The sequence below is a fragment of the Rhincodon typus genome, chromosome 6 (assembly GCF_021869965.1).
Source record: "Rhincodon typus isolate 14 chromosome 6, sRhiTyp1.1, whole genome shotgun sequence".
Lineage (NCBI taxonomy): Eukaryota > Metazoa > Chordata > Chondrichthyes > Orectolobiformes > Rhincodontidae > Rhincodon > Rhincodon typus.
In genome coordinates this window covers 91,827,993-91,842,064 of record NC_063337.1, presented here as the reverse complement: position 1 = coordinate 91,842,064, position 14,072 = coordinate 91,827,993, and the positions used below count along the sequence as shown (strand labels likewise).

Here is a 14,072-nt window from a genome sequence, read left to right as displayed (position 1 = left end):
ATACTTCAACACAACTGTTTTTGCTTTGCTCCTCAGTTGAAGCTGCATCATTATGACACCTTGAAATTCACAATGATAGATAATCGACTCTCTTTTCATGTGTAAAACTGTACGCTGCAGATACTCTGCATATCAAAGATCAGGTCTAATGACAATGCCTTGTGGAACAACAAGTCAGTCTTAAAGACACATGCATTGGTAATCTGCAAATTGGACAGAAATTCAGGAGATTAAGGAACAACCAAGAGCTCTGAATCTCTGGAACTCGCTAATCGACTTGCACAATGACCTGAATTGTTAACATGCCTTTATTATTTCAGTAAAATACAGTCCAGTGATTTCAAAGCCCAACCACCGCACCACCACCCCCGCCGCCCCTCCCCCCCCCGCCCACCCCCCAACGCCGGTCCCTCATTATTTGAAGAACTTGCTGGATTTGCACACTAACTGACCATTAAATTCAGTGGAAAAAGTAGGAGACATAATTAAAAAAACAAGCTTCTTTTTAACAACATGAAATGGTTAACGCTAAGCCAATCAGATCCTTCAGGAAACTGAACATTTCCTTTGTGGTAGACAAACAGGAGGCTGGAAGAACACCGCAGACCAGGCAGCGTCTGGAGGAAAGGAGCAGTCAATTTCAGTTTCAGGTATTAACCTTCTTCAGGACTTCAGGACCTTTGTGGTGTTGTGGTAGTATCCCTACCACTGGGTCTGGAGGCATAGCTTCAAGTCCCACCTGCTCCAGAGGTGAATAAACAAGAGGCTAAAAAAAATCTTCGACTATAAAGTCTCACACCTGTGAAGTGATGAACGTTCAAGGTCTTTTTAATGGCAAATTTAAAATGCTTTTGATTGTTTTTCCCTCTCTTTCCCTTTCTCACTCTCTTAATCCAAGCTTTCTTTCCCTCCTTTTATTTTCTTTCTGACCCTGATTTGAATCTCCTTCTCCATTATTCCCACTTTTCCTCAATTCATAAATTCCATCGGTAAAAGAGACAGACTGTTGACTGAGGTACACCCAGTGATATCCCCAATGTCCTGCTGCCCTCTGTGTGTTGTTAGCAACTCACATTCTGAATGAGAGACAGAAAATAGAGAGGGAAAAGGTCTAAACAGGCAATACCATAAGGTCCACCCTCCAACCCCAAACCTTCTGAAGTGTATTTGAAGGAGTTGTGCTCCTACTTACCTTTTCTGTCTCACATATTTGTGAGCCTGCAAAACTAAATAACTTGGGTCCAGAGTTATTAGTTGAAATGAGCGTGAATTATGGTAAAGAAGGTACTAACCACTGCAATTCAGTTCAGATCTTCCCCAAGTAAATCAGAATAAATAAATAATGGCTACCTCATCTTTGTCAACGTCTTCATCAACTTCAAAAACATGAACGGGAAGCTTTTCTGGTCTTGGTGCTTTGCTGTTAGGAAATAAACAATATGCACAATAAAGTGACAGTCATAAAAACAACAGCTTTCTTCAAAAATCCAAAACTGGATTTTTACAAAAAACAAAGCAGTACTTGGTTTAAAGAAAAACTTGCATTTATATGGTGTCTTTCATGACTCCAGGGTGACCAATGACACTTTTACACCAAACGAAGTACTTTTAAAGTATAGTCATTGCTGCAATGTAGAAAGCACAGCAGCTTATTTGCGCACAGCAAACTCCCACAAACAACAACATGGTACTAACAAGAAATTCTGTTTTGTGATGTTGGATAAGGCATTAATATTGAACCCCTCTGCAAAATAGTATCACAGGATCTTTTCCCTTAACCTGGGGGTGGAGCTGAGGGCTCAGTTAGCATCTTATCTGACAACGTAGCACTCCCATAGCTACTGCATTGATTTGTCAGCTGAGTTTGTTGAGCTCAGCTCCTTAGTTGGTCTTGAATGTCCAACCTTCTGATTTATAGGCAGAGCACCAGCCAACGATCCATAGCTGACGCAAAACAATACTGAAGCAAAAATTCTGCTTTCCCCCCTCCATACAACAGGAATTTTGGGACAATTAAATTCTTATTTAATAGAATCTGTTAGGTGTAGCGGTCTCTTCCTGTTCTATAATTTATAAACTTTAAATTTCTCCAATGCATACCAAGCTGTTACACACAAAGCATCATTAAAAAACGAAATAAATTCAGTTCCGTGCTCGGATTTTGTTTTCTCAGATTTGCGGCTGGTTTCACAATGTTGAGGTGCAGCCTAGTAGCTCTTAAATAGCTGCAGAGAGACCCAGTCGACACATTAGTGTTGTTGTAACATAGCACAAAATATGTCTTCTTGCTCTTATAAAGTGTAGACCAGAGCATACGGCCTGTTTTTACACTGCGCACCATTTTGCATGCCAAATGCAATGATTTAACTGAAAGTCAATGCGGCAGTTAACACATACATTTCAATGTTGGTGTTAAACCAGATTTGGTATCTTTTTGATCATGTCCCTTATGTTCTTCGCAAATATCTGAACAACCAATTGCTGTTGTCTTCACACCAAAGAACAGTCACTGGTGTCGAGAGCAACATGTCAAATTAACAACAAAAACTTGCATTTATACAGCAACCTGATCTCAGTAAAACATCTCAAGATGCTTCACATCAGAATCACCAACAAAATTATAACACAGAGCCACACAAGGAGATAAGCTTCAAAGAAGTAGGTTTCAAGTTGAGTCAGAAAGGAGGAAAATGAGAGGTAAAGTTGCAGATAAGCAACTTTAAGAAATTAAAGAACAGAATTCCAAAGCTCAGGGTACAGGCAGCTGAAGTTACAGTCATAAAAGTGCAGTGATGAAAAATTAATGAAGCAGAGACATCTCTAGAGGGGAGCTTATGGTGATTGGGAAGGCTGAGGCCAGTGAGTTTGGTGCTGGTGATGGTTCTGGTGATGGTGGTGGAGGAAGGGGGAGTTTTTAAACAAGCATGAGAATTTTAAAATCATGGTCTTGCTGAACAAACGGCCAAAGCAGGGTCAGAGAGTAGAGGTAGTGAACTGGACTTTGTGCCTGTTAGAATACGACCACTCGTGTCTTGAATGAGTTTCTTTATAGAAGGTTGCAGGAGAGAGATCGGCCAGGAACTCAGTGAGGCAGTCAAATCAAGACATTATAAAGACATGGATCCAATAGTATACGAACTGACACACGGTTAGAGGTAATGCCACAGAGGTGAAGCAGAGATGACAGTAATGGGGGAGGTGGTGCCGTGATAATGTAGAAAACACAGATCATTAATCCAGAACCTGAGGTTAACGTTCTGGTGACATGGGTTCAATCCAACCATAGCAGATAGTGAAATCTGAATTGAATAAAAGTGGGAAATAAAAAGCTGGCTGAATACCACTGCTGACTGTTGTAAAGACCCATTTGGTTCCCTAATGGAGTCAATGTTGACCCCTTAAAGAGGGAAATGAGTAGTGACAGGGGGCCATGGAGAGATTTAACAAGGGATTTCCTAATGCTTTATGGAAGGAAATCTGCCATCTTTACTTCATCTGCCCTACAGATGACTTCAGATCCACAGCCCTGTGATCGACTCTGAAATACCCAGCTGGCCATGTAGTTGTATCAAACTGCTACAAACTCTAAAAGGAACGAAACCAGATGGACCTCCTGGCAGCGACTTAGGACCTGACCCACCTGGTTCACTAATGTCCTTTATGGAAGGAAACTGCCATCCTTACCTGGTGTTGGTCTACATGTGACTCCAGACCAATGTGATTGATTCTCAACTGCCCTCTGGGAATTAGGGATGGGCAATGAATGCTGGCTTAACCATCGACGCCCTCCTGTGAATGAATTTTTAAAAATCTAGTCCAGTCTATTCTGAAAATGCCTCCTTCCTAACAACTGAAAGCAAAACTCAGAGAGCTGTCTCACAGACTAGTCAAGCAACAGCCTGATATAGTCAAACTCACAGAATAACAGCTTCCAGACAATATCCCTAAAACCACCATCACCATCCCTGGATAAATCCTGTTCCACGGGCAGCACAGATCCACTAAAGGTGATAGGACAGTAATATGTAGTCAGCAAGGATTTGTCCTGTGAGTCCTCAATATTGACTCCAAAACCGGTGAAGTCTCACAGCATCAGGCCAAAGAAGAACAAGGAAACCGCTTCCTGGTTACCACATGCTGTAGCCCCTTGGCTGAAGATTCAGTACTCCTCGATTTCAAACATCACTTGGGTGAAGTACCAAGAGGAGCAAGGGCACAGAAGCTACCCTGGGTTGCGTTTTCAAAATCCACCATCAGAAGTGGCTGGGAAGCTCCATTACTGACAAAGCTGGCTGTATCCGAAGGAACAATGCTGCTAAAATGGGTCTGCACCAAGTTCTGAGGGAACCAGCAGCGGGGAAGATCATCCCCAGTCTCCCGGTCACAGATTCATTTCTTATTGACGGTAGGAGTGACTGCACACAGTGCTTTTGGAGACAACATTCTTACCTCACACTGAGGAATACTGCAGGAGAACATGCAGCATAGAAATACCTAAAGTGAGTTGTCACCATGGTGAAGCGACAAAACAGAAGCTCTTGTGTGCCAACCAGTGATAGCAGCAGGTAATAGATGGTGCCAAGTGAACCACAATCAACAAATCAGATCTAAGTTCTACAATCATAGAATCCCTACGTTGTGAAAGCTGACCACACAGCCCATCAAGTCCACACCAACTCTCCAAAGAGCATCCCACCCAGACCCACCCCTGTATTGCTGCATTTCCCATGGCTCACCTACCTAGCTTGCACATCCCCAATTTAACACGGCCAATCCACCTAACCTGCACATCTTTGGACTGTGGGAGGAAACCGGAGCACCCAGAGGAAACCCACACAGACACAGGGAGAATGCGCAAACTCCACACAGACAGTTACCCAAGGCTAGAATCAAACCTGGGTCCCTGGTGCTGTGAGGCAGCAGTGCTAACCACTGAGCGACCGAGTCCTACCATATCTAGTCATAAATAGTAGTGGACAAATAAACTAGACATCAGAGGTGAAGGCTTCACAAATATCGCCATCCTCCATGTTGAGGGATCCTAGCCAGTCATTGCAAAAGATAAGGCTGAAGCATTTTCATCCATCTTCAGTGAGAAATGCTGAGTGAACAATTCATCTCAGCCTCCTTCTGAGATCCTCAGCATCGCAGATGCTAGTCTTCAATCAATTTGATTCACATCACAGGATATCAAGCAATGGCTGAATACACTGGATACTGCAAGGACTATGGACTCTGATAATATTCCAGCAACAGTACTGGAGACTTGTGCTCCAGAACTTGCTGTGCCCCTAACCAAGCTATTTCAGACTGATACAACACTGGTATCAACCTGGCAATGTGGAAAATGACCCAGTTACATCCTGCGTACAGAAAGAAGAAGAAATCCAACTTGGCAAATTGCCACCTCATCAGTCTATTGTCCATCATCACTAAAGTGATCAACTTTATGCAGCGCTTCCTTAACAATAACCTGCTCACAAATGCCATGCTTGAGGTCCACCAGGGCCACTGAACTCAAAACTTCAACACAGCTTTCGTCTAAACATGGACAAATGAGCTGAACTCCAGAAGTGAGATGGCAGTGACTGCCCTCGACATCAAGGCTGCACTTGACAGAGTGTGGCATCAAGGAACCCGAGTGAAACTGGAGTTAATGGGAATCATGGGAAAGTTCTGATGAAGGGCCAACTAGATTCGAAACATTAGCTTGTTCTGTCACCATGGATGCTGCCTGACCCGCTGCGATTTCCAGCACTTGTTTTGTTTTCAGGGGAAACCTCTCTGTCGGTTGTTTTCATAGCTGGCACATAGGAAGATGATTGTGGTTGTCGGAGGTCAGTGATCTCAGCTCCAGGACATCTCTGCAGGAGCTCCTCAGGGTAGTGCCCTTGGCTCAACCATCTTCAACGACTTCATCAACACCATGGATTGCCACCAAGCCACGGCAAAGAGGCTTGAGTGTTCTGTTGAACCCAATAGCGATGCTGTCAAAGAATTCTCAATTGCTGGCAGCGTACTCCAAAACAGCAAGGTTGGAGGTGAGGAACAAGACAAACTGCAATCCAAAATAAATCCTCAACGGTGATCCAGGTGGACGGTATTTGTGCTCTAGCAACGCCTGTGATGATGGACAGAGTCTGTGGCAATAGGGAGTTCTCCAGTCGACAACTAACACACACACACCAACACCCCCTCTCACAAGCGATCGGCAAGTGGAGACAGGATAGGGTCAAGAGATCTGGAAGTCCCTACCTTCAGACCGGCACGCAGCTGGAGGAGTCTGACTCAGTTGTTTTGTTCTTGGAAATAGGAGCAGCAAAGTGTTTTTGGCAGCTTTCTTCATGTCAGCCACACAAGGAGGACAGAACCCAAGACCAGTGACTCATAACTCCTGAAGTGGACAAACATACTCATTAATGAGTGACTGCCAAAGACAACAGTTTCATGAACGACCTTTCCTCCATCATAAGGTCAGAAATGGAATGTTCACTGATTATTACACAATGTTCAGCACCATTCATCACTCCTCAGACACTGAAGCAGTCCGAGTCCAAATGTATAGGACGTGGACAATATCCAGGCTTGGGCTGATCAGTGGGAAGTAACATTCGCGTCACACAAGTTCCAGACAATAACCTACTCCAACAAGAGAGAATCTGACCATTGCCTCTTGACATTCAATGGCATTACCAGCGTTAAATCCCCTATTACCAACATCCTCCGGGGTTACCATTGATCAGAAACTGAACTGGTCCAGCCATATAAATACAGTGGCTACAAGAGGAGGTCAGGGGCTAGGAAAACTGTGGCAAGTAACTCACCTCCTGAATGCTCCCAATGCCCATCTATCAGGCACACAGAGGGGGAAAAGACAGCAATTCTTGGAAATTAAAGTGCTGGCAGCACCGGTCCTCCATTTGACGGATATAAGATGAGGCAAACCAGAATGTCTCATTCACCAGTTTTACTGTTTTTTTATTCCTTCCCTTCTGGGGAGTCAAGTGGGTGTAATGGAACACTCTCCAACTGGCTGGACGAGTGCAGCTCGAACGACATTCAAGAAGCCTGACAACATCCAGGTCAAAGCACCACACCCACCATCTTCAACATTCACTCCCTTGCCCACCAATGCACAACTGCAGCATCACAGATGCATTGCAATAACTCACTAAGGCATTTTCCAATCAGGCAACCTCTACCACCTAGGAAGGCATTGGCAGCAGATGCACGGAATCACCACTATCTACAATTCCCCTGCAAGCCAAACACCATCCTGACTTGGAACTACATCACCGTTCCTTCACTGTCACTGAGTCAAAATCCTGGAGCTCCCTCTCCAACAGTACTGACAGTGTTCCACATCCCAAGGATTGCTGTGGTTCACAAAGCTCACCACCATCTTCTCCAGAACAATTAATACAGCAACATCCACATCGCATGAATGAATTAAAAATAAAACAGCAAAACATTAGTCCCACTGATATTAGTTCGAAGGATTGCAGTTGAAGGTAAATGAGAACCGAAAGAACTGCGGATGCTGTAAATCAGAAACAAAAACAGAAGTTGCTGGAAAAGCCCAGCAGGTCTGTGAAGAGAAATCAGAGTTAACATTTCAGGACCTGTGACCTTTCCTTCTGAAGGTTCACTCGACCTGAAACATTAACTCTGATTTCTCTTCACAGACGCTGCCAGGCCTGCTGAGCTTTTCCAGCAACTTCTGTTTTTGTGTTGAAATTGAAGTTCTGCGGCTGGTTGAAAAACAACTAATCTCTGAAATTAGATGGCATGCAAAGTATTACACTTCTTGTGCCCGATGACATTTAAATGTGTCTGTGAAGGTGGAAATCTGCTTTCCCAACTTACCGGGTTTTAATTCAATAAATAGACTAAGTGGTGGTGAGAAATAAATTCACTCACTTTGGCAGTTGCCTGAAATCTCCTGAGTAGTCTTCATACTTGTACTGAACGAGATGCCAATCAGAGTTGTAGGTCTTAATGCACTGAAAAGAAGAACAAGGCAATATTGAATATTGTAGGTTGCACAGAATTTTACAGTGCAGAAGCAGGCCATTCGATTCAATTGGTCTATGCAGGTCTTATGCTTTGCACAAGCCTCCTCCCACCCTCATGTCATCTTCCCCTAACAGCAAAATCTTCTGTTAACTTCTCCCTTGTGCACCTACCTACTCTTTTAAATAGAACAAATTAGATAGCCTGGTGAGACACTGTAACAAAGTCTCACTTTAAATGCATGCTTGGGCCAAATCTTGATATACACATCCACAGATTTAAGAATACCAAGAGCTGTAATCTGACTTCCAAATGACTTTCTACATGTACAGTCTTGGAGTCATACAGCACAGAAACGGACCCTTCAGTCCATGCCGAACATGATCCTAAATTAAACCAGTCCCACCTGCCTGCACTCAGCTCAGATCCCCCAAACATTTCTTATTTATGTACTTAACCAAATGTCTTTTATGTTTAGATAAACATGTTTACATGTTAATTTAGATAAATGTGAGATGCTGCATTTTGGAAAGACAAATCAGAGCAGAACTTATACACTTAATGGTAAGATCCTGGGGAGTGTCGCTGAACAAAGAGACCTTGGAGTGCAGGTTCATAGTTCCTTGCAAGTGGAGTCGCAGGTAGATAGGATAGTGAAGAAGGCACTTGGTATGCTTGCCTTTATTGGTCAGTGCATTGAGTTTAGGAGTAGGGAGGTCATGTTGTGGCTGTACAGGACATTGATTAGGCCACTATGGGAATACCGTGTGCAATTCTGGTCTGCTTGCTGTAGGAAGGATATTGTAAAACTTGAAAGGGCTCAGAAAAGATTTACAAGGATGTTGCTAGGGTTGGAGGGTTTGAGCTCTAGGAACAGGCTGAATAGGCTGGGGCTATTTTCTTTGGAGCATCGGAGGCTGAGGGGTGACCTTATAGAGGTTTATAAAATCATGAGGGGCATGGGTAGTGTAAATAAACAAGGTCTTTTCCATCGGGTGGGGGAGTCAAAAACTCGAGGACATAGGTTTAAACTGAGAGGGGAAAGATATAAAGGGGACCTAAGGGGCAACTTTTCTTGCAGAGGGTGATGCGTGTATGGAATGAGCTGCCAGAGGAAGTGGTGGAAGCTGGTACAATTACAACATTTAAAAGGGCATCGAGATGGGTATATGAGTAGGAAGGGTCAAGAGGGATTTAGGCCAAATGCTGGCATGGACTAGATTTATTTAGGATATCGGGTCGACATGGACGTGTTGGACCAAAGGATCTGTTTCCATGCTGTATATCTCTATGACTCTATGTTGTAATTTACTTGCATACACCATCTTTGACTGGAAGTTCATTCCACACATGAACCACTCTCTGTGTAAAAAAGTTGTCCGTCATGTCTTTTTTAAATCTTTCTTCTCTCACCTTACAATTTTTGCTCCCTGGTCTTGAAATCGCCAACCCTAGGGAAAAGCCCTTTTATTTATACCCCTCATGATTTTATAAGCCTCAATCTCCTATGCTCCATTGAAACAAAGTCCCAGCCTATCCAGCCTTTCCTTATAACTCAAACCTTCCATTCTCAGTAACACTGGTAAATCTTCACTGAATCCTCTCTAGCTTAACAATATCCTTCCTACAAAGTAACCAGAACTGGACACGGAACTCCAGAAGGGGCCTCACCAACATTCTGTACAACCTCAACATGGCATTCCAACTCCTCTACTCAAAGGTCTGAGCAGTGAAAGCAAGCGTGCTAAACACCTTCTTAACCATCCTGTCTACCTGTGACGCAAACTTCAAAGAATTAAGTACATGATTTCCTACGTCTATCTGTTTGACATCACTACGAAAGGCCCGACTTTTAATTGTATAAGTCCTGCCCTTGTTTGTTATACAAAAATGCAATACCTCACATTTATCCAAATTAAAGTTCATCTACCACTCCTCAGCCCATTGACCCAATTGATCACGATCTTTGATCACAATCTTTTTGTAATCTTAGATATCCTTCTTCACTGTCCACCAATTTTTGGTGTCATCCACAAACTTACTAACCATGCATTCTGTATTGTCATCCAAATCATTTATATAAATGACAAACAAAAGTGGACCCAGCACCGATCCCTACGGAATACCTGGTAACAGGCCTCCAATCCAAAACATAACCCTCCACCAATACTCTGTCTCCTGCCATTAAGACAATTTTGCACCCAACTGGCAAGCTTACCCCGAATCCCAATGTGATCTAATTTTACTAACTAGTCTACCATGTGGAACTCTGTCAAAGTCCATGTAAACAAAGTCTATCATCTGCTCTCATTAATCTTCTTGGTTACTGGTTCAAAAAACTCAATCAGGTTTGCGAGAGATGATTTCCCTCGCACAAAACCATGCTGACTATCCCTAATCATTCCTTGCCTCTCCAAATGCATATAAATCCTATCTTGCAGTGTCAACTCCAACCACCACCGAAGTCAGACTCACAAGTCTATACTTTCCAGGATACTCCCTACAACCTTTCTTAAACAAAGGCATAACATTAGCCACTCTCCACTCCTCCGGCACCTCACCCATTGTTATAGATAACACAAATATTTCTGCAAGTGGTTCCGTAATTTCTTCCCTAAGTTCCCACAATGTCCTGGGATACAACAGATCAGGTCCTGGCGATTTGTCTACCTTTATATTTCCTAAGACCTCCAGCACTTCCTCTTCTGTAATGTGGACAGTTTTCAAAACATTAATATTTATTTCCCTGAGTATTCTAGCCGGCATTTCTTTCTCCACAATTAAAACTGATGTGAAATATTCATTTAATATCTCTCCCATCTCCTGAGGTTCAACACAAAGATGACTTTAAGGGGCCCAACTCCCTTTCTAGTTGCCCTCTTCCTCTTAATGTATTTGTAGAATCACACGAAGTAACAAAGCTCACAACTTACATTATTTCTAGCAACAGAACCAGTTTGTACAATAAAAACTGGAAACTCCAGTAGATAGGCTGATTTCCAACAATACTTTTTGTCAACAGAGCAGAGGATGGACTGATGGAGGAAATTCTTATTTGTGTAAAAGGTTCCACAAATAATGACGAACCATTAGAATGAAGGCCTAGTATTCTTTATCCTATTCCAGATTTCATCTATCATGTTTCCAATTAGCACGCTGATAACTAATGATAATGCATACAGAACACCGTATAATGCATAGAGACCCTGAAAACAGATCCCATTTTGGTAAAATGCCTGGAAATAATACTTTGTACTGGAATTGTGACTATAGATTGATGTTTCTGACTCAGGTCTAACAATCTAAACATCTCTTTAAGAATAGGGTCTAGTTGCCTGATATATTAGGGGCCGTGGCACTTGCATGAAATTTTCTACACAAGAGAATCAGTAAAGAATGTTTGCCATTTGTGATAACCCGCAATATCCAGTCCAAGCATCACGAATCATTGAGTACTAATCAATTCTGGTACATTTACAAAACCACCTTCAATATGAAATGCACATGATCCTGTATTCAGAAACTGACGGCCTGTTTCTCCTCTCTCTTCTCATCCTTCAATCATTTTGAGGCAGCAGGACACCATTCAGTCCATTGAATATATTCTGACACTCCTCAGAATGCTCTGGTCAGCCATATTTCTCGCTCTACCCCTGTGGTCCTGCAAGTTTAATTCTTTCAAGTGCCTATCAAATTTCTGCTAGAAATTTTTGATCAGCCAAGAAGACGTTGGGTGAAACCATGCAGTTTTTCCCTTCGCATCCTAACTGGTGAAAGGATACAGAGGTGACACAAGTAAAATCCTCCTGCCTCAAATGGTGAACTGCTCTGTCTAGCAGGGTGTTGAATTCATTTGATAAAAAGGTTTAAAACTGGATAGCTACTCGGAGGTGAAAGAACTGCAATTGATTGGCAGGGGAGTGGGATTAAATCGATTGATCTTTGAAAGAGCCAGCATAGACTCGATGGCACAAAGGGCCTCCTTCTGTACCACCCTGTTCTGTGCAAAACCTCCTCCCAGGATTCCACCTTCAAGTTTTCTTGCTTCCTTGTCTCCATCCCCCATTTTCAACATCCACCAAGGAGATAAGCTGCAGATGCAAATAATGTTCAATAACGTGCAGACATATTAAAAAAAGAAGAATTTTTTTGGCTTGTCAGTGTTTCCGCACTGAACGTCATGGGCTTGCGTTTACTTTCAGAAACCCCTCTGAGTCCCATGCCCTTATCCCCTTCACCACAAAATGGACGTGAGCATCGCTGGCCAGGCCTGCACTTAATGGCCACCCCTAATACCCTGGGGAAAATGGTGGTGAGCATCCTCCTTGAACTGTAGCAGTCCATTTAGAGTAGGTACAGCTACAGAGTTTGGATAGAAATTTCTGGATCTTCACCCAGTGACAGTGAAGGAATGGCAATATAACTCAATCCTTGGATTCTTTGTTTATTCCCGTTTGACTAAATTACTTTACCTGTCTGTACTAAAGTACAGACTCGTCTCCTGAGGTAGTATGGGCTGAGGTTAGAACCAGGAAAGGAGAGGTCACCCTGTTGGGAGTTTTCTATAGGCCTCCGAAAAGTTCCAGAGATGTGGAGGAAAAGATTGCAAAGATGATTCTGGATAGGAGCGAAAGTAACAGGGTAGTTGTTATAGGGGACTTTAACTTTCCAAATATTGACTGGAAACGCTATAGTTCGAGTACTTCAGATGGGTCAGTTTTTGTCCAATGCGTGCAGGAGGGTTTCCTGACACAGTATGTAGATAGGCCAACAAGAGGCGAGGCCACATTGGATTTGGTACTGGGTAATGAACCAGGCCAGGTGTTAGATTTGGAGGTAGGAGAGCACTTTGGTGATAGTGAGCACAATTCGGTTACGTTTACTTTAGTGATGGAAAGGGATCGGTATATAAAGCAGGGCAAGAGTTATAGCTGGGGGAAAGGCAATTATGTGGCGATGAGGCAAGATTTAGGATGCATAGGATGGAGAAGGAAACTGCAGGGGCTGGGCACAATTGAAATGTGGAGCTTGTTCAAGGAACAGCTACTGCGTGTCCTTGAGAAGTATGTACCTGTCAGGCAGGGAGGAAGTGGTCGAGCGAGGGAACTGTGGTTTACTAAAGAAGTTGAATTTCTTGTCAAGAGGAAGAAGGAGGCTTATGTAGAGATGAGGCCTGAAGGCTCAGTGAAGGCGCTTGACAGTTACAAGTTAGCCAGGAAGGACCTAAAGAGAGAGCTAAGAAGAGCCAGGAGGGGACATGAGAAGTCTTTAGCAGGTAGAATCAAGGAAAACCCTAAAGCTTTCTATAGGTATGTCAGGAATAAAAGAATGACTAGAGTAAGATTAGGGCCAGTCAAGGACAGTAGTGGGAAGTTGTGCGTGGAGTCCGAAGAGATAGGAGAGGTGCTAAATGAATATTTTTCGTCAGTATTCACACAGGAAAAAGACCATGTAGTCGAGGAGAATACTGAGATACAGTCTATTAGACTAGACGGGATTGAGGTTCATAAGGAGGAAGTGTTAGCAATTCTGGAAGGTGTGAAAATAGATAAGTCCCCTGGGCCGGATGGGATTTATCCTAGGATTCTCTGGGAAGCTAGAGAGGAGATTGCAGAGCCTTTGGCTTTGATCTTTATGTCGTCATTGTCTTCAGGAATAGTGCCAGAAGACTGGAGACTAGCAAATGTTGTCCCCTTGTTCAAGAAGGGGAGTAGAGACAACCCTGGTAATTATAGACCAGTGAGCCTTACTTCGGTTGTGGGTAAAGTGTTGGAAAGGATTATAAGAGATAGGATTTATAATCATCTAGAAAGGAATAATTTGATTAGGGATAGTCAACACGGTTTTGTGAAAGGTAGGTCGTGCCTCACAAACTTTATTGAGTTCTTCGAGAAGGTGACCAAACAGGTGGATGAGGGTAAAGCGGTTGATGTGGTGTATTTGGATTTCAGTAAAGGGTTTGATAAGGTTCCCCATGGTAGCCTATTGTAGAAAATACGGAGGCATGGGATTGAGGGTGATTTAGCGGTTTGGATCAGAAATTGGCTAGCTGTAAGAAG

At 43.1% G+C, this 14,072-nt stretch overlaps 1 protein-coding gene across 1 annotated transcript in view; it reads right to left on the bottom strand.

The window, feature by feature from the left end:
* Nucleotides 1–14,072, bottom strand: part of LOC109912814 (dedicator of cytokinesis protein 9-like) — a 274,157-nt gene that overhangs the window by 106,637 nt on the left and 153,448 nt on the right. The window contains exons 4-5 of the mRNA XM_048598409.1: nt 7,921–8,003; nt 1,351–1,420 (exon numbers count right to left, since the gene is read on the bottom strand). Of these exons, the coding sequence (XP_048454366.1) occupies nt 1,351–1,420; nt 7,921–8,003 (153 nt within the window). The remainder of the gene's footprint in view (nt 1–1,350; nt 1,421–7,920; nt 8,004–14,072) is intronic.